This window comes from Dinoponera quadriceps, unplaced genomic scaffold (assembly GCF_001313825.1).
Source record: "Dinoponera quadriceps isolate SergipeBrazil2010 unplaced genomic scaffold, ASM131382v1 scaffold9, whole genome shotgun sequence".
NCBI classification, from domain to species: domain Eukaryota; kingdom Metazoa; phylum Arthropoda; class Insecta; order Hymenoptera; family Formicidae; genus Dinoponera; species Dinoponera quadriceps.
This window is the reverse complement of record NW_014554295.1, coordinates 265,964-287,014: the sequence shown is the minus strand read 5'-3', so window position 1 is coordinate 287,014 and position 21,051 is coordinate 265,964. Positions and strand designations below refer to the sequence as shown.

General features: G+C 40.0%; 2 protein-coding genes across 2 annotated transcripts in view; one reads left to right on the top strand and one right to left on the bottom strand.

Annotated features, from left to right (window-relative positions):
• The first annotated feature begins 292 nt into the window (after positions 1-292).
• LOC106744394 (uncharacterized protein KIAA2013 homolog) lies at positions 293-5,968 on the top strand. The gene is made up of 7 exons (XM_014619134.1): positions 293-971; positions 1,524-2,004; positions 2,084-2,321; positions 2,406-2,644; positions 2,934-3,161; positions 3,309-3,583; positions 4,215-5,968. Exons 1-7 carry the CDS (start codon positions 791-793, stop codon positions 4,400-4,402), a joined length of 1,830 nt encoding a protein of 609 aa, XP_014474620.1. The 5' UTR covers positions 293-790; the 3' UTR covers positions 4,403-5,968.
• Positions 5,969-17,686: 11,718 nt separating this feature from the next.
• The window catches only part of LOC106744446 (metabotropic glutamate receptor 8-like), a 112,651-nt gene continuing 109,286 nt past the window's right edge, over positions 17,687-21,051 (bottom strand). Inside the window, exons 15-17 of the mRNA XM_014619240.1 lie at positions 20,214-20,518; positions 19,972-20,100; positions 17,687-17,884 (exon numbers count right to left, since the gene is read on the bottom strand). Of these exons, the coding sequence (XP_014474726.1) occupies positions 17,687-17,884; positions 19,972-20,100; positions 20,214-20,518 (632 nt within the window). The remainder of the gene's footprint in view (positions 17,885-19,971; positions 20,101-20,213; positions 20,519-21,051) is intronic.

Genomic DNA, 21,051 nt, shown 5'->3' with positions numbered 1-21,051 from the left:
GTACCGGAACTAATAATAACCGAAATTCTGCTGAATCCAGGTGAATCTACGGGAATGAATGATGGGGTTCGATCTGGCGAAAGAATCGCGAGTTAAATCTATATGCGCGAGGCGAATAGATTCGGGGAACTGGATTCGAAAATATCGAAGGGATGATCGATCCTTGAGCAAAATGGAAAAAGAAATCGAAAGGTCGATTTATCGATCTCCAGGCGCACGTAGTGCGAGATCCACGGTGCGGGGGAGAGCCCAGGTAGAACGAATGTCTGAAAAATATCTTAAAGATATCAAAAAGGCGTTCTATTTTTTCTTTCAGAAATTTTTCACGCGTCTTTTAAAGAAAGATATCTTTAAGAGACCTTTTAAACATTTGTTCCACCTGGGAGGCTGCGTTCCGTTTGGGCTGCGTCGCGCGCTGCGATCTTCTATCTTTCTCTGCGGCGCGAATGGACGATATTTGCGGCGCGCCAAACGGAACGCAGCCGGAATGAACACGCGAGCTTCCACGGATCCGCGGAGGTCGCCCGATGACAGCTGATGGTTGCTGCGGACCGGTCATGTTTGCGTAGTGCCTGCGATGAAGGTGCGTCCGAGTACTTCACGCGCGTGCACGACCATGCACGCCGGGTCGACGCTGTCGTAGGAGCGGGATTTTTGCTGCCGGTGCGACTTCCTCCTCGACTGTTACCCGTGAAGGTTATGATCACCGGTGCCTCGACGTTTCGACGCCAGCACCGTTAGCACTACGCGGTAATTACCGAAATTTCCACGGCGCGTGAACGCTCCCGCGATGAGAACCGGCGGCATGCTCGACGGCCGCGAGTTCGGCAAGCGGGTGCGTCGTCTCCTGGACGGTAATTACTCCTACCGGAAAATTTTGCTGCTCGTCCTGATCTGCGGCGGCCTGCTGCTGTACTTCGGCCCGCCTGTCGCGCAGTGGCTCTTCTTCACCGTCAGGGAGCCCATCGAAGGTGACAACTATGCTTGATTTGCAGCTCATGTCGTTAGGTTATATCGCATCCTGAAATAATGCGTTAGAAAATTGAAATATCAGCATTCACTGTTTTTTTTCTGCTGTCGAACACGGTTATGTAAACAAGCCAAGAGATTTTTATATGTTCTTTTTTTAACGACCTTGGGCATAATTTGATACCTACTTGGTGTCACTCAACTGTTGCTCCAACTTTCACACTGAGACGAAGCAAAAGATATGTCATATTAATGTTGTCAGTTTATTAGGAGTTAAATTTTTTATTACTGACGTATCGAGTAGATTTAGGCTCACCAGCTATTGCACTGTGCTACAAATTATATATTATATCGGAATAGATATATATGTACAAGATGTATATAATACAACAATCTTCTTCATAGTTATGTTTTTCTCCACATTCGACTGTGATTGGTTAGTTTCTTAAGGTTTAAAACTTAAAATGCTATAGACCGACACCAATATGGCTAAGGACTGTAGGATTAAAAAACATTCCTGTTACATTGATATTAATGCACGTATATTTCCACAGCATTTGAAGATCACTGCATAAACGAGAGACTGGCCAGTTTCTACTTCGACGCTGCTGAATACAACGTGAATATTCTGCACAATCCACCGAAGGAGAACGAACAACCTTACCTGCCGTATATCGGAAATGGTGTTTTCGGCGTTCCCATTTCTCCCGAAGGCTGGCTGTATATTAAGCATGGAAGAGCTCTCTTACTGCCAGTGCAATGGCAACCGTTGATCACTCATCCCATATCCAAGGACAGAGACATGTCCTTGTATCGAGAAGCAACCGTCGTTCATTTCACTAACGGGATTGTTCACAAGTACCAGTGCCTTAGAGAGGGGTATCATATAGATTCTCAATATTACGCTCACAGAGGTCTCGAGGGGATCTTAGTGCAGAATATAAAGCTCGCTAATCCATATCTGCTCTCCCAAGAGGTAGCTTTGAGGCCTCAGGAATCGACACATTGGAGTAATTCTCACGTGGAACCGATCAAGTGAGCAACTGCGTTATTGTATGATTAGATCAGAAGCGCATTATCGGCGCTCGTTGTATCGCTTGTTTTTCAACTTCAGGATTCAAGTCGATGGGCTCAGTCACGAGTACACTTTCGTCTCCGGATTCGTGCCGCTGCCAAATTCGAACAAGATAGTGGTGGTGTCGATCATTTACAAGGTGCCGCCTGAAAGGGTGCAGGTGAAAGCGCGCAGTTCCATCAAGCTCGAGTTCTTGACGAGCATTCAGTACAGCGAGCCAATCTCGTCCGAGCAATATCACGTGGAACGCGACGCTACCAAGAAGAGAGCGGTCGACGTGAGTAGACGCGCGAAGAAGTGCTTCTCATCACGTAAAAAAAGGAAGAAATTTATTTTAAAATGTATTTATTACACACCACAGTTATTGAAGAAGGCGATCGTGCAGCAGCAACGAGGCTTGAGAGAGGAGCATGTGAATCTCTGGCAGAATTATTGGTACACGAGTCTGCGGATAAGCGACTCTAAGGCTGAGGGCGCCATCAACGGCCACAAAATTAATTCCACTATGTATTATGTGCTATCCCAGGTGTCGCGTAGCACGCAGGACATCGAGAAGAATGTTGTCATGAACGAAGGATGTTACCGAGGTCACCATACTTTGTAAGCAACAGATTAATTAAGACAATCGAGATTAACACTGGGTCATTTTTTACCAACTTGTAGATTCATTTTTTCCCATTCCTTTGGATTTTCATCACTGGGAAATCTCCTTTATTATAAAATAATTAAACAATATAAAGTCCGAGAAATTTCGGATAATTACGAGAAAAAAGATGTGTCAAAAGTAACCCGTCCACGATTCTAAGAAGGATCCAAATTGTCGCGATTCTAGAGTTAAGTTATTGCTTTTCGATCATTCGTTCACTGTGAACATTGTTTTCTCGTTCAGGGACGCGCCTCGCTTGTGGAAGGATACCACGTCTATCGACGCTGTGAACGAGATAGTCGAGGCGTGGTTAATAACGTTGGAAAAGCAAGGCTGTCATCATCTGGTAACCGGTGGCCCTGCGGCTGTACAACAAGCTATTGTGTTGAGTCTCGGTGGTTTGAGATTCAGTAATCAACATCTCGAGTTCAATATTGATCCTCAGTACCTTCATCGCGATTACTTGTTCAGGTATGGCTCATTAGTATTGTTACATTGCGTTGCTAAGTACTTCGTCTTGTTAAAATGTATTATATTACCTTCCTGTTGTGTACGTTAAGCACACATTCACTTCTACCATCGATACTACCGATTGATTATTGGAAATACATTTTTCAGACGTATAAGTTACGGCAATTTAACGCATCTGAACATATCCGTGGCAGTTGGCGAGGATAACCGTGCAATATTAGGAGTAGCGTTAGATAAGAGCGATAGTATATATTTCGGATGCGATGCTGGCTGTCTGGACGCTCCGGTTCCCCTTGGACAAACGTACACGAATTTCCCCGTGAAGTTAACGAGACCGTTAACGGCGATACTTTACATCACGTCCGATCACCAACATATGCAAGAGCTTCGTAGCGCTCTGCATGTGCACGAGGTGGATGATGGTATGTATGAAAACACAACGTATTCGAATACTTTCGTTCGAGTGTCTTATAGAACTAAGAAATGTACGATGACGAAGTTATTAAACACAGTTATTAATTATGTGTTATGTATAGTGTATACAGGGTGTTTTTTCGAAAAGTCTTGGAATGGTCTAATACTTCAGGAAATAAATATTTTATAAAAACATAAGATATTTCATATCTTATGTTGAAAATTATCAGGATGAAATGTAAAATATCTTGAAAAATATTCACTTTTCGACGAACTTACTATAGTAACTTTTATATACAGAATGATTAGAGAAATTGATTTATGCTAAACAAACTATATGATTACGTTAAAAATATTCAAGTTGACCTTGGCAACGTCATCTAAGGTGTCAAACTGTTCAGACCATTATATGGATTATTTTAAACACTACAACTTTTATCTCTCTTTTTTTTTTGTGAAATACATTCTGAAATATCAGATTGTTTTGAAACTTTTCGAACACTGCATACTATTTATCGTATATATATATTGTTATTGAGGTGTTATCTTATTAAATGTAACTAATTTTAACACCGAGATTCGTACTCTCGATATATCCAAGTATGCGTTTGTTCTTGTAATGCGTTTTATTCTTTTCAGCGCCCGCGCACGATCACCAAGTGATGGCTCTGCACAAGCACGGACATCAGCTGGGTGGTTTGCCCACGTTGTTCTGGGTTAGCATATCTTTTCTGATAATAGTGTTCCACCTGTTTCTATTTAAGCTGATTCTTACCGAGTATTATGGCCATCAGGATCGGCAGCGAGTCCGATACAATAAACCGTGATAGGACTGTACATAATTTTCCTATCGCCGCGATATGTACATATGTATATTGTTGCGATGTGTACATATATATATATATTTTTCAAACTCATCGTGTGTATACCAATTGTAGAACGTTGTGGGATGTGTGTGTGTGCGTGCGTGCGTGCGTGCGTGCGTGCGTGCGTGCGTGCGTGCGTGCGTGCGTGCGTGCGTGCGCACCGGTCTTATCGCGCAAATCATATTTTTATAGCGTCAACCGAGAGTGAATAGAATACATACCCTTTCTCGCGAATGTAAGTTATTTTTCTATGCGACTACATGGCTGAGAATCGGGAGTTGGGGTTTCATTCCCGCCGCTGATAGCGGCTATCTATCCGTCAGTTTATCCATATATACTACATTCTACATACGTTCGTGTACATAAAGCTTGAAATAGCGTTCGTATTTAACGACGAATAATCGCGATCGCGACTGAAGCCTCTTGTTTCTGACCGATGTAACGTTATATTCACGAGATTAACCGTTGAATAATCGCGCAGCTTTCATAGCAAGGAATATGTTGTTATATTCCTCGCTATATAACAATATTATATAATATTATACAATATTATATAATATTATATAATATTATATAATATTGTTGAACGTGTTTAGCGTTGAACGCGCAACGGGATTATAGAGTGTCACAGGGAGAGAATTCGTTATGATAATTTGTCGACAACATTTATTATAGAATATGTTAAACGTATAATAAATTGTACTACAACGTAATTGAACGCGTACATAATCGATAACAAACGTAGGATGGATATCCATCAGAGATCTACGCACGTTGAGTGATAACTCGGCTAATGGCGAGATAATAAACACGATTGAGTGTATATCTTGGAATAGTCCGCGAATGGCCTGTCATTGGTGGATCTTCATCATCTTTGAAGATGCGATGAGTAACAGTGATTGAGAATTAATCCTCACTCGACCGGCATTTTTATGATCACGATAGCTTTGTGACAGAAAATTGAACGACTGATCAAACGACGATTCTTCTAGACGTATTTGTGTAAGGTATACTTAAAATTGTCACTTTTGAAGAATTTGGAACACCAAATATAGCTGTTGAGAAATTTCAGAGTAAAGTAACTTGTAGATATTTAACCGTGTCGAACGAATGGAAGGATATTTTTTACATTTTTAGGCGAAATTGTTCTTTATCTTTTATCCGACGATATTTTACGAATGAAAGGAGCGCATATCGGCCCGTAAATTCATATCCATTAGTCTGAATTCACAATAGGTGTAATAAGCTTTTAGTCTTTTGCTCTGGGGCCATTCAACGATTACGTCACGCATTTTTTATTCCCTCCCTCTCTCTTCGTCACATTTCTTCACAAAGGCCCGTATTTCTTTTTTATCGATAAAAGTGCTTAATGTTTCTTAAAGGTTTCTTAAAGGGTTCTCTACAAGGCTATCAAATGATTCCTAAACCACGTTTAGAAATACTTATACTCATAAAAGAGAGTTCAGAATATGCACGTGGAATTATTCCTCTCTCTCCGTTGACATATAGAATAGGAAAAAAATAGCTAATGATTATATTACGCACGGAAAAAAAATTAGTCTTAAATCAAGAATATATATTCTCATACATAAGCAAAAACATAATCTTCTTAGGAAACTTTAGTCTCGATTTGATTGAATTTATATTGATACAAGTATTACTTGAACTCAATTTGAAATTAAAAATCTTCTAAGAAAATTATAATATTCTTGCTTATATATGAGAATGTCTATTCTTGATTCAAGACTAATTTTTTTTCTGTGCGAGTAATAATTATTAGAGTGCAGCTACTATTTTTTTCTAAAATAATTTTCAGGCACAATATCATAATATCAAATTAACTGTTAATAATTATTTTATAATTTTGACTAGTAAAAGTTGTGTTTATAAAAGAATAAATATTAAGAAATTGACATTTTGATTACTAACACAAAACTACGTCAGAATTTCAAAATTTTCACCGAAGGTAACCAGATTTACCACAAATGCAGACAAACTGAATAACCACGCGTATTCATATTTACAAGTTATGTCATCTAATGCTTTCCCTGCCATCACAGACCGTCACTCAGGCTAATAGACTTCACCCCCTCCCCCCGTGGTGCAACGTAATTGCTGAATGATCCTTTTAAGCAGTGGAATGTAATTTCTGACAAAAGGCGTTTCCCGCGCTGCCAAAAGCTGCAATAACGCTTAAATTGGAACGCGGTAGTGCTGGAAAACGCTTTTTGCCAGAAATTACGTTACAATTTGCTACTTAGAACAAAAGGCTGAAAGCCTTACTACACCCACTGTGGATGCGAATTTAGGTCAGCCAGTGAGGATTAACGACGGTCGCGAGCTTTCCGAGGAACCAGTTGCGGGATAACTGGTGATACAAATGCAATCAGTTTGTAGCTCGTATTACTGCGACTTTACGGTGAAGTAACCGGAAACGCGGGGGGGATTCCTGTACACGTTCAACCGATGGGCGACAAAACAGCGTGTTATACAGGTCGCGACGACGCGAAACAATCGTCGTGCGGACACGCGCTTCGCTAAATTTAAGTTCCTTTATTAATTGACGCATGTTGTTCGCGCCGCGTCGACGAGACGCGCGACGCTTTAAAACGTAGTCTACAACGGGCAGTAGGACTATGTTCCTAAGAAACGAGAAATCTGAAATTCGCCGATCATATTCGAAGGTAAAGGGAATAATCGACCATGATTGGTTAATTTTTTACTCTTACTTCTTATAAACATACTCCCACTGTTCATTGTGAACCACGTTTTATGCAAGAGCCGCTTACTGGAGAACTCTCGCGTTCGTCCGCGACGCGGACGGTCGCGTGAATCGCCCTCGTTATCAGTCTAAAGTTCGTTTAATCTATTCGACGATACTTAATGATACGTAGCGAGATCGCACCGAGGAAATTAACATCGCTGATTACTACTACGGTCGCGGTGATGCGTGTAAAGCGTAGTCTACAGTGGGCGGTCGGAATGTGTGCGTAAGAAGTAAGAATAAAAAAACCGACCAATCATATTCGAATGTAAGGATAATAATCGACTATGATTGCTTAATTTCTTTACTCTTCTTTCATATAAACACACTCCTACTGCCCGTTGTAGACCGCGTTTCATTTCTTTCGCTCTTTAGCCCGGAAATGGATAGGCGACGAACCCGGGACGCGCCTGTGTGAAATACCGTTGGAAAGCAATACAGAGACAAGTGAACACAATTAGGCCACCGAGAAGGGAAAAGGGAATACTGACGACTCGGTGAGAGGCTTTGGCTTTGACCGAGAGGTAAGTAAAAACGCAAATGTATCGTATCCTTCAAAATGAAACGGAGTCTTCTCTCATGCGAGAGCGTAATAGAAAATGCACGCGCGCGTTTCGGCTTCGAAGAATGCCGAGATTGCCGCCCTTTCGAATCTTTTACGGTATCGACTCGCTTTGCTGGTTCTACCAATACCAATAAGTGCGATAAGTCTTGAGCCCTTTGCCCTGAGCGATAAAATGCAACGAAATTTCTGGCAAAGGACGTTTCCCGCCCTGCCAGTAGTCGTAATAACGACGCTTAAAGGTGCCTTTCACGCTGACGCTCGATGCACATTTTTAACGGCAAAATCGGTCGCGTGATCTAAGTTGCTATTAGATAAACGCATGAAAAGAGAGTACAGCAGAGTCGAATTTTGAACATTACAGCATCAGTCTCGTACAATTTCTCTCTGAGAATTATGTCATTTCGAAGTGAATATTAAAAAGAGGAGCACTGTGTAGAAAAAATAATAGTAATGAGTAATATAAAATTTGAATATCCAAATTAGCAGTTTATATTGTATGACGCACCGACGAGGTAATATTAAAGATCCTCAGTCTGGGTAAATTTTCGTACGAGGAAATGAACTCCGAGGGCCTGAAGGTAAATGAAGAAGGATGATATTATCGGCCATTTTTAATTATTCGATATGAACACCTATTCACTATGCAATGAAATATTAATTTTACAATCTACATCTATCACGATGTTTTTTTTATTGCTATGTATACAGAAGACGTACAATGAAGTATATTAGAGATTTTTGTGAAACTACATTTTTGCAATTATCATCTACGTTGATTTTACACAAATTTACCGACAAATTTGTCAACTGGATGTTATTGAACAGAGAAATCTTCCTGTACGCTAAATCCCGTAAGGTCAATGGTCTTTAATATAATATTACCCCATCGATATGTAAAGAAGCTAGGAAACTAAAATCCAACTTCTTTCCTTTGATACCAACGTCAGATTGAAACCACGTGAGAACGTTCAACGCTACAATGAGCGTCTCATGAGTTGATCTCAGGCAACGTAACGTCTAAAATCGGGACATAAAACGTTTCTAAGATGTCTTTCAGATATCTTGTGTCCCGATTTTAGATGTTATGTTGTCTGGAGTACTTTGAATCTTGATCATTGCGATGTCTGGAAACGATTTCTTTTTTCTACAAATTATGTTACAATTTAGTTTTTCGAACAAAAAGCTAAAGGCTTACCGCACCTGTTGTGGATTCGGACTTACGTTGCCGCTCAGTACTGCAGTTTCCCTTCGTGCGAGGAACGCGTGCCGATTTCGCGACGCATTATTCTACATCTGCGACGCAACGGGCAGGCGATACCCGGTTTCACGATCGAAACTATCCGGTATCGAATTGGCGACACGTAAGTATTAAAAAAAAAGGGTAACGCAACGAGGCGTGATTTTTCTTAAAGTTCACGGGGTCGTCGTGGGAAGATTCGTGGTTCACGAGTCTCGCGCTCTTCGCTCCCTGTTACAACGATGTTATTTACACGGGAAACAATACGTTACGCGCTAAGGTGTACAATTCCGGAGAATCATTATCTTATTTGATTGCCGCGGCATTTCGCCGATATTCTGACATGGCTATGTACACGCGCGACTTGAACGTTTCCGCTTGAGAATCTTAGTTCTTTGTGCAAGTTGCAAAGTCGAACGGAGAAACAGTTCGGAGCGCGGTAACATTTAGCATTAAATATAATTACAGATATAAAAAGTAATCCTACGAAGCTTAAGTGACATTACACTCGTAACGTGGAATTCGAAAGGAACCAGTTTTGACCGTTTAGAGATTTATGTAATTCAAATCTCATCCACGAGGACAAATGTACAGACGGCTTTTTAAAACCGTTGCCTTCTCTCGTACTTAACATCGCACACTACGTATATATGCATACAGAGAATATTTCGTAATTACAACTATATAAACACTTAACTGGCTAATAAAAACTCACAAATACAAACGATAAGTCGCATTCCCGAGATATCCGAATTTTTCATATCTTTTTATATAAGTTATCTTTAGATTATATGGATTATACTTTCGCTTCGGTCTACAATGATAACATCAATGTCATCTTTGTTGTTATTATGTTGTAAATGGCTATCAGCCTGGAAGAGGGGAAGTTTCTCATATATAATTATATATAGAATATGCCTATATATAAAATATATAATTATATATCATTATATATAATAATATATCATTAAATTTAACTCATTATATATATTTATATATAATCATATATAACTGTATCACCACTTCATATATAATTAAATATTTTTATGTATGGACATATTCTATATACATCATGCTTTATATATAATTATATTTAATTATATCTAATTATATATGGAATACTTTTTCCCGGGAGGTGCACGAGCTTCCTTCTAGTCGTCAATTTCAACATCGATCTTATTATCGTTCCGATAATTAGGAAGGAATGGGAAGAATTTAAGTGGCGAGTGAGATTTTCAACCTTACATATTGCGTCTATGTTAGAGTTACGTCTACGTTAAGAGTAAGATTGAAAATCGTAGGAAGACGATAATCCAATGTACACTCAATGCACACCGACTAACAATAACATGGATATAATGTTACTGTTAGTTAGTATTTACTGGGAAACAAATGTTAAGGTATATATGATATCTGATGTATTATATATAGAAGAGAGCGTACCAAGAAGATTGCTCGTCGTTTCAAGGGCCGTAAAATATGCAATAATATGTAAGCAATAAGATTAATCAATTAACCAATTGGATTCTTACAGCTCGAGAATAATCGATTGTATTTGGTCAATTAGCTTACTGCTTATAAATAATGAGATGCTTTCGCTTGATTTTGATGTTTCTAGAAAATAATATAATTAGTTTTTTTGCGAGATTCTTCAAAAAGTAGGAAATATTAGACAATTGCAGATATGTACACACTGAACTCCGCGTAAATTATTTTGTTTACCAAGTCAGAAAGAAGGAAACGATATAGTTTGCAGATAATTATTTAAGACCTTTTCAGTCTGCTTTTATGATTTATACATATTATTAGCCAGTTAAATTTTCGTCTATAATGCCGAAACATTCTGCATATCACGTGTTACATATATATTACGTATCTATATCTTTCTCTTATTTACAAAATGCATCTCTTATCGTATATCGACGTAACGCGTTTTGAGAGATAACGTTCTCTCTCGTTTGCTCTTAATCCTACGGAGAATATGATCCATAGTTATATTTATAATATATCCGTCAGAGTTTTCCACCTGTGCTAACATTGATTTGGCACTGTAATATAAAACTTTGTTTAAAATTGAGACTGCTTCGCGTCGAGAACGTTGTTTACATGATAAACCGAGTATTCTCGCCATATACCGCTGACATTTTATTTACTTATTTATATATATATATATATATATATGTATATTTATTCTCTTTTTTCTCTTTTTCGACCTTCTAGCTAATATCGATTTTAAACACGTAGTTAGATATACATGTATCAAACTACCGATAATCACGTTCGTTCACTAAACGAATACGAGTGAAACTCTGCTATCGATTGCACCGCACAGCGGCTCATTAGTTAATTAATTAATCGTCCTAGGATACGCGTTTAACGTACTCGAGTAACATTTCCATCGTAAACGCAAACACGGCATCACGTCGTTGACGTTATCGACTCGCACTTTCTAAGTAAAATTAACGCTCCTCGATTGAATTAAACGGCGGCTCCCGAAAAGTCACGTTCGCCCGACGCCAGATTAACGAACTCGGACGATGCCGCTCTCGTTAGGTACTCTTTTCTTTTTCACGACGTTCGACATTTCTCGAGGAGACGGATTCTCCGCGACACGAGAAGACGACGATAAGATATGATTCGACCCGACAGGATCGTACAAGGACCTTCAGCCGGGGCGAAGAGTTACTAGAATTACGTCTATCCATCCGGAACTTTAGAATGAGAAATCGCAAGGACGCGCGCTTAAATTAACGAGATGTTATTGTTAAACCCGCGGCAAGGGAAGGGAAGATCTCCCTTACGCGGGTGGACTTAGATTAACGCTGCTTATATGTACAGAGTTATCGGTGTTTCGTTCGTTAGTAGGTTTATTATCGCAGGCAGTTATATATTTATGAAATTATTCAAGCCTCCTTCGCGCCGACATTTCAGTATATGCAATTTCGTCGCATGTCCGGCGAACAGTACCAACAATCGTCCGTGCATCCTACTACTCGGTGTTACATTAGGTTGAATAACGATATTATTCGCCGATAATATTTCCCTTAATCTGGCAAATATTGAAATATCTTTTCATTTACGGTGAGAATACAAATGGAAGAAAGATAAATATTTAACGTATATTGTAATTAATGGTAATAATAAGCAAATTTACGTTTCTAAAAACAAGGAAAAATTTATAAGCTGCAAGTGTATAAATTATAAGTTAAGGTATATATATGATATCAGACGTCATATATATCTTAACTTAATTTAAATTATAAATAAATAAATAAATAAATATATATATATATATATTATAAATATAAATATACATTTTTTTAAGCGAAATAGCACATTTTATAAATTGTAAGACTTTTATTGTCTCATAAATTCGAATTTATCGGACAATCAAAGTCTTACAGTTTACACATTTAGTTTTTATATTGGGAAAAGCAAAATCGCGACATTTTCATGTGTGCGTCTTTTTATCGTTATTCGACCTAATCACAAGGATATCGGTACACCGTTACGAAAAGTCAGCTCACAAGATACTAGGCACATAAGTACACACGTACAACACGTAGGTACACACGTATAACAGCTATTAATACATGCACGCCTCGTCTCCTTATATTTCAACACTCCATAAACTTTGTACAATTATTAATTAAAGAATACCTCACTTAGGCAAAGCGAGATATTCCGCGATCGCTTAATCGTAATTATATGTATATTTACAGATTCTCTTGATCATTGGATGNCTCTCCCCCCCCCCCCTCTTTGTTTCTCTCCTTTTCTCTTTCTACTCTCTCATCTCCTAATCTCATCGGAGCAAAAGCTGAAACACACGATGCTTTCTAAATATATACTATGAACCGAAAAGAAGTTTGAATCATCCTACAAAAAGTCAAGTAAAGTTATCGCTCACGATATTATATTATGATATTAAAAGTTAAAATGACGCCATTTTATAAACTCTCTTACTGAAGTTTTAACGAAAATCTATATTACATTTCTCCAAGAGCGATATCACACGCAGCGTATACACCCTCACAATTTTGTATACTTTTCTAAGGAGCAAAAGAGAAAATTTTAGTCTCGTCTCTGTTAAGAAGAAAACAAGTTAAGAAGAAGTTCTTTTCTTCTAACGGCTGTATCCAAACTTTTCCTCGGCAACGTAAGTTTCTTAGCGTACGATTCTTTTTTTTATTATACATATAACATCCGTTCTGAATAATACTAATGTAAAATAACAAAGAAACGGTGCAATAAATAAATAAATAAGAACTGTGTCTTAGGCATATCGTATATGTACAATGCGTGATGTAGCCACACGTAAATCGCGTTAATAGAGACATTCGTCTCCTTCGGTGTCCTCCGGAAACGATAATAATCTGTGGTAATCCGCCATCGCTCGCGCTACAAACGCGATGGCTATAACAACATTAATACAATAACTACCGCCGAAACGTTTCGTCGAGTCTTTCTTACCTAGCAATTCTTATCGTGCTGCAAGTAAAATCGTTTTGATTTTGGCTTGTTTTTGTACAGGAATGTCGTGGGGTCGGTGCGCAATCTCTCTCTCTCTCTCTCTCTCTCTCTCTCTCTTTCTTTCTTTCTTTCTTTCTCTCCCTTTCTCTCTTTCTCGCAAAACACAGTAAAAGTATTTTTATTGAAATTGGTCGAAAAGTTCAGTTCGATTTTTGAGTCAAATTTAATTTTATCGCATTCAACGGGAATACATTATTAATATGAACCAACTAGTCGTCGTTTTTGTCTGTGATCCTTCATCAATGAATTTCCTAGATTGAATAATCTGTTTCCGTGGAGTTCACTAAAGCCAAATCTGATGAAAAAATCGACCCAAACTTTTCGATATGATTAATTAATAATCATTAGGCGTACTCGATGTAGCGATTGCGCTCGTGCGTATTAGAAATTGCTTCGTCGTTGTCTCAATTTTAGAGCGTATATACATATCGCGAATTGAGTTCGAGTCGCGTTAAAGGTGCGTTTGTTTTTCGGGATCTGTGACTGGGCTTTATCTTTTACACTTACGTAATGCAGAAGTTTGTACACATTGAGAACGAAACAGGACAGAGTGTAGCATAAGTTAGTCGTTGGTTTGTACTTCTTTTATATTAATTTCAACTTTGCGCGGCTTCTACGTTTACGTAAAACGTCGGCCGAATTATCACTTTGAATTTAAATGAAAGATAAAAACCACGAGGTCGTACGGATAGATCTTTAAGAACGACAGTAGCACTGTGACCAAATTCCTGTTTTGAATATTTGGCAACTGGCATTCTTACGTAATCGCTGCTTTACTATTATTTATTAGTATTTTCATCTCTATTACGCCAACTACAATTGAGATTACTCACTATTACTAACAACCGCATTCGCGACCGAGCAATAGAATATTGAATTTACTCGGTTAATTTGATTATCGAATTTTAATGATTTCCGCATATATTCTCTAGGACATATATATCCGTTTATGTTAATTATAAAGTATGTACACAGCGTTCCAGTATCGGAGGGCGAGATTTTTGAGAATATTCTAGTAATAGTACAGTAACACAAAAATACTTTTCTTAATTGAGCACGATTTAATTAGAAAAATTATATTATTGAAAAAAACATGAGTTTACTGTTTGACAAAAAGAAAAATTAGATGTTAAATCTTTACTATCGTGATATGAGATTTATATGCATAGAATGTTCCGAAATTTCCGCATGCGCAGTATACAAAGAAATTTTTCATACCAGAAGTGACTTTTCCTTAGTGAAAATGATGAGAAAAGTCATCATTTATGACTTTTCAATTTTCAACATAACACATCTTTGAAAAACTATGGCTTAGATTAAAATTCTGTTCAAGTACTTCTGTTCAAGTAATTCTGTTCAGTAGTCTGCTTGAAATTGAAGGAAGAAAATAATTTTGCTGCCCATTCGTTCGCCTGAAACTTAGCTTGCGAAAAATCCTATTCCTTCATTCGCTTATTTCTCGAATATTATTGTTCGAGGGCAATTTTGGTAAATGGAAAAGTTATTTCTCTTGATATAAAAAATCTCTCCGTACAATGCAGGAATTTTTCGACATCCCGTATAATATGTACGTGAAGATGAAATGGATTCCAGAGCAGCTTTTCATTCAATCGTTGTTAAATGAACGGTGAATTTGACAATCAAACAATTGCGAAAAATCGGCCGATTTACTTAAACAATAAATACACATATAAAAATACAGCTTCATATATAAAATAACGCGAGCACACAATTATTGTATTTTGCATCGTAATGTTTACACGTCGAGATGTCTGAAAATTAAACTTCAATTGTTCGATCCGAAAAACCAAAATCCATCGCGTTATTAATGTGTATATATAAAAAAGGTCATGCGTTGCAGTTCGCGTGAAGGAGATGAATGGACCAAAAACTCACCCGTGATGCTGGAACTTTCTGAATACCGGTGGGAGCGTTCGTGCGTCAACCAGCAAAGCCGACGGTTTCAGTTATGAACAACTATATAAAATCGTAGTCTGCGAAACGACTATTTTTTTCAAACGACCTGGCGCGTCGCAACCATCAAGCTTGTGTTTCCGCGTGTTGCGTTAACGGCCACAATCCACGCACTCGAAAAGATTATTTCGTTAATATTAACGACTTTGCGTCGAGATTACTTGTGATATTTAAATTTACCAAATTTTTTAATACATTATTTTAATGACGTTATCAAAGTCGTGTTTTTATTATTATGAGATGTAACTTGGAGTTTCTGTCAAACACAGGGTTCTCCAAAAATAATAGTTTTTTTTTTCAAATTTATTACAATTAGTTGATTCTCGAATAAAGATATAAAAAAAGTTCGTATTATTCTAGTGGAAATTCCAATATAATTTTTGAAAGGTAACGAGTTCAATTAAAAAAGAGTCGACAAACTAATGGCGAAAGAAAGTAAAATAAAGATTTATTTTAAGCAAAAATTTATAATTTTAATATTTCATTTTCTAGATGATTAAGGGAAATATAAGATGTAACGAATAACAGTTTCTTATAAACTTTCCTCGAATTGTCAAAAGATCAAATATTTATCAGAAGAAAATAAGTTGATTCTAAGATATTTTACAGTTAACCGATTTTTTCCCCAACATTCCTGATTTAAATTCATCTCGTTTAATTCGGAATAATGTGATGCAATGAAAAATTACGACATCCCGAATGGAAATTTTAAAAGTTCTACATTAATCCTTTCAAATACCGTCGAACATGGAGGATCAACCAAGATCTTGAGATACAATATCATAACTATATACGTTATGTTCTACTATAATTGATACTACACACACGGGGGAAATATTGTAGTAAAAATTACCATAAAATTTTATAATGCTGGACTATACCGAAATTATGACTGAAATTATAACATGTAATCTTGAGTGATGTATTTTACGTGTACACATAAATATATCTAGTATTCTAAAATTCCGTGGTAATTTTTATTACCATATTTTCTTCGCGTATATAATTCATTTTTATATATTCCTCAAACAAGTGCTTTTTTAAGCCTTAACACGTAAAGACTCAACATGATCATACATTGAGACAACGAAAGAAGACAAAACATAAATCTTAAATCAGTCCTTTCTCAGCCGAACGACGGTAATGAATCATGCGCAGCTTCGGGAAGCAACAGCCTACACGGTGTTGCTCCCCCGGGATTCCCGTTGGCTCCTCCAAATTCGCCGGGATCTGCGTGGGATTAACGTGCACTCGGAATTTCGACCCGGGACCTTCCGTGTATCTCTCGATGTGACATCGTCGCGCGCGCGGCGTCACGCAGAGCCACGCGGCGGGGCGCGCGAGTGCGGAGGGTTGAGAGCGAAGGTCCGGTCTGACTCGCTCGCTGATACCTCGCGGGAAGATACAAAACGTTCTTATAAAACACTGACGCTGAGAGTGCGGCGGAAATGGTCGGGGCTCTATCTCGCCGGCTCACAAGCTCCAAGGTGAACGGGACTGCCCGGCGCGACTCTCCGAGATGACCTTCCGAACACTACGAGGAGAACTCGGAGAAGGTCGGTGAGTCATAGTATTGCAGAATCTCGTCGTTCGGGCACGAGGGTTCTGTTTCCCTCGCGCGCGCCTCCACCTTCTCGGAGATGCTGCTGATCGGCCGGTTGCGATCGTCGCGCGTCGACCCGCCGGCCGGCTCGAGAAGAAAGCAGAAGAAGAGTATGCGGATTAGGATCGGCTGATATCGACCACAGAGACTCTCTACATCATGGAATAGCCCCCCCCCCCCACTCGTTCTCTCTCTCGATAAAACACCCGACAACCACCGCGGACACGTCCTCCTAGATGAGGATCGCGTGATCAATAGCGTGGAAAATCCGTCACCTGATGACGATAGGAGTCGCGACGGCGCGGCTCGCCGTGACTCCTCTCACAGAGGCACGCCAGGCTCAGCGGCGGACTGACGGTGTCCGTGAGCTCCGGCAGCTCCTGTACGATCGACAGCTTGCGCTCCTCTTCGTCCTCGTCGTCGCCGCTGGTACCGTTTCCGCTGCGGCCGCCGTTGCCGCCGCCGTCGTCGTCATCCTCCTCGTCGCCGTTGTTGATATACACCTCCACCTCGGTCTCGCGCATCCTCGCCCGATGCTCTGGACAGGGAGGGAGGTGTATGAGAGCGACCTAGCTAACGGAGGTCTCCTCGACCGACGGACTCGCCAGCGCCTGAGTCTCACCGTTCGCGTGCTTCCGCTCGTCACGTCCCGCCCCGCGGGACATCGGGGGGCTGCTGCGCGAGCCCGAGGTCATGCTCTGCATCGTCTGGCTGCGCCCACCGGTGAATCGCATGCTGTACGCCCCGCGATTGCTCGTCGCCGTCGTCTGCGGGAGGGCCCGAATCGGATCTTATTGCGTCCTTACTGCGCCGACGGCAAGGGTGGTCTCGCGACTGCGACTTTTTACACAGTGGTGATGGTGGTGGTAATGGTGACGGGGGAGGTAGTGCGACGGACTACGAGCGTGGCACGGCGCCAGAAGATGCTTGCACCTGCTTGCCGGTGATGGTCTCTCTATATCGGCCGAATGCGTCTCTTCCGAGACGCGCGCGGATTGCCCGAGCGTGGTCGTTCGTTCGTAAGATCGATTCGTCGCGCCCCGCACGGAGAAAAATTCATCGCCGGCTAAACGGTCTGTCGGTTATTATCAGGCGGAACGTCCGATTTATTTCGAGGCATTAATTCCCAGGGTTAGATTATTTTGCTGAATCTGCAAACTGTTTCGCCGTAAGAATAAATTAGCGAATGTAAGAAAACGCTACATTTTCTTCTAACAGCAAGTTAACGCGTTCGGAGAACAAACTCACTCGGCGGAACATTTTCTATCCCGGCGGCAAAACTGTTTCTGCTCCAATTACGGATAATTCGGTTGTGCCGATTGAATTTCAATGTCGTCGCAACGAATATGCAGCAGCAACGATGATTTTACTACAACTGCGAGATTATTTTTCTCCGTGTGGACACTGAGCGGTTTTGTCGTCGCATTAGCAAACAAAATAGATAAATAAATAAGAATTTCGAAGAGTAAATATCTTTTAGCGCGGTAGCCGTATGACGAAGTTAAATTTCATTAAATCTTTGCACGAACTATTATTACGTCGAGGTGCGGTGCACCCTCGCGCGAGGTATCAATTTTCATGGACAGGACATGGAAACTGGAACAAACAGTTTCAACAGCGGCATCCGTTTTGGTTCAACGATTGCCCGGAATTAACCGTTCGTTATGTTGACAAAAGGAAGGAAGGATTTGGAAGAGAAATTTGTCGACGCGCGAGTCGATCGAATCGGTAATTTTCCCCATTGCGCCGTCTCATTTACAACATTGAACGTTGATTCATACGCGTTTACTTTAACGTTTACTTTAACGTTAGAATAAAACGTCTGCTTGCGCCGAGTCCGAGTTTAATATGGTCTAGAGCACACTGAGAAAAAGATTTCTTCAAATTTAACAAATTTTATCGCACCCAAACGCAAATTTCATCATTGCCATGCTCGAAAGTAACTAATGTTTCGATTAACACGTACGATTGTCAGACTTTTTAACGAATATGTATCTTTATCTTAAATAAAAAATTTATTCGAAACGGAAGGCAATTTTCTTATAAAGAAATTATTTGTTTCATTTTACATATTTATTGTAACCAAATAATATTTTATCTGGTTAAAAGATATTATTTCAAATAATAGCGTTCTTTCTATTAAATAATAGAGTTGTCTTGAACGAGACAATACAATTTTACATTATTCAAACAAATAATATTTCGTGTAACTATATGCTGTTTCTATGAAACAAATTTTAATCAAATAGAAATACTAAATTTAGAGAAACTTTTTTTTCTGTGCACACTGACCAGTAAAAATTTATTTACGCGTGTAAGAAATAAAATATTAGTTTGGGGGAAGATGTACAAACAAAAGATAAATCGACAATCCTTGCATATGCAGGACGTTCCTCGAATTCCGACGACTCGAGCAAGATGCGCAAAATGAAGATGAACAAAATTTCGGACGGAGGGTAGAGAGTCAGCGTGTAACGTCGTTTCCTGTGAAACTTGAAATTAATTTTATCCCGATTAACAACCCTTAGATTTCTTCCAAATTCCGACGCTGGATATTTCAATAGCTACGCATCTCGAACTATAGAATCCCGTTAAAGTTTGCTTTCGAAATCGAACGACAACGTTATTTATTTAAGCTCCTCGCGTTGAATTTGAAGCGTTCATAAGGAATTGTTAACAAAAAGTCGTTAGCGTCTCGACATATTTTCACTGGTCAAAATCCACCCCAAATTCCATCCAGGAAACACTGTCGGACGTTCGGTTCTCCCTCTCTCTCTTAATCTCTCACTTTAATCACAGGATACCCGTTTCATCTCTCAGACAGGACGAATAACGAGACCAGTATTGTACGTACGTTGGGGTGTCCCGGGCGAACATTCTTGTAGGGCTGGAACAGCACCAGGTAGACCTTGGGCGTGAAGAGGCAGCCGAGGGCGACCGAGGCGGAGATGTTGATGCACATGCACATGCTCGCGATCTGAACCTGCAACGTAGGCAGCCGTCCGCTCGACTTTACATGTTAACACAGAAAAACGCGCCGTCAGGCTCGCGTGGTTGGCACTCGTGTGGGTATTCGCGTCTCGCACTGTCACAGACCTTGTAGTCGTTGTTGGTGCCGAAGTAAATCGGCACGAAGGCGAGCCAGACGATGCACGTGGAGTACATGGTGAAGCCGATGTATTTCGCCTCGTTGAAGTCTTCCGGGATCTTGCGGGTCTTGAATGCGTATAGGGTGCACATCAGTATCAGGAACATGTTGTAGACGAGGGACATCATCAGCGAGAACGTGGAGACGCGGCACGTCAGCACCGCCGACAGCGGATACGGGTGGATCTCTGTGGTATCTGGCGGCTCGATTATCAGCCACACGGTAGTGCCGATGAGCTGGACTGCGGTTATCCCTGCACAAACGGGAGTCACGTAATCCTGGATCGCGTATTCAACCGACCCTGCGTGTGTGTCCCGATAATGTCGCCCCTGAGGGACGACTATTTTGCATTGTCGCTGTAATCAAGGGGCGCGCGAACGAAAGGAAGTGCGAGGAACGTGCCGCGTACCGCGCGAAATAATTGTTTTCTCGTGGAATTTCCATAGATTTCCGTAACTGGGAAATTTAGAGTCGACGAAAGACGCGCTCGACGAAGTATAACGCGCGACGGACAAAAGTAGAAATGACGAATTATCAGCTCTCCTATAACACGTAAAATTATTCAACTGTGGAAACGAGGATGCAAAGTTCCCCGCGCGCGTCATAAGTGAGCCAGATAACTCCTCAGGTTTCCTTAGAGAAAGAAATATCCTTTTGAAAAATTTTTATCGTCCCGCAAGTAATCGTAAAAGTGAAATTGGAAACGGAACTGGAAAGTGAAATCAGAAGTCAGTTATAAGGCGATAGAATTGTACAAATTCACAGACGGTGAATATATTTTAGGTT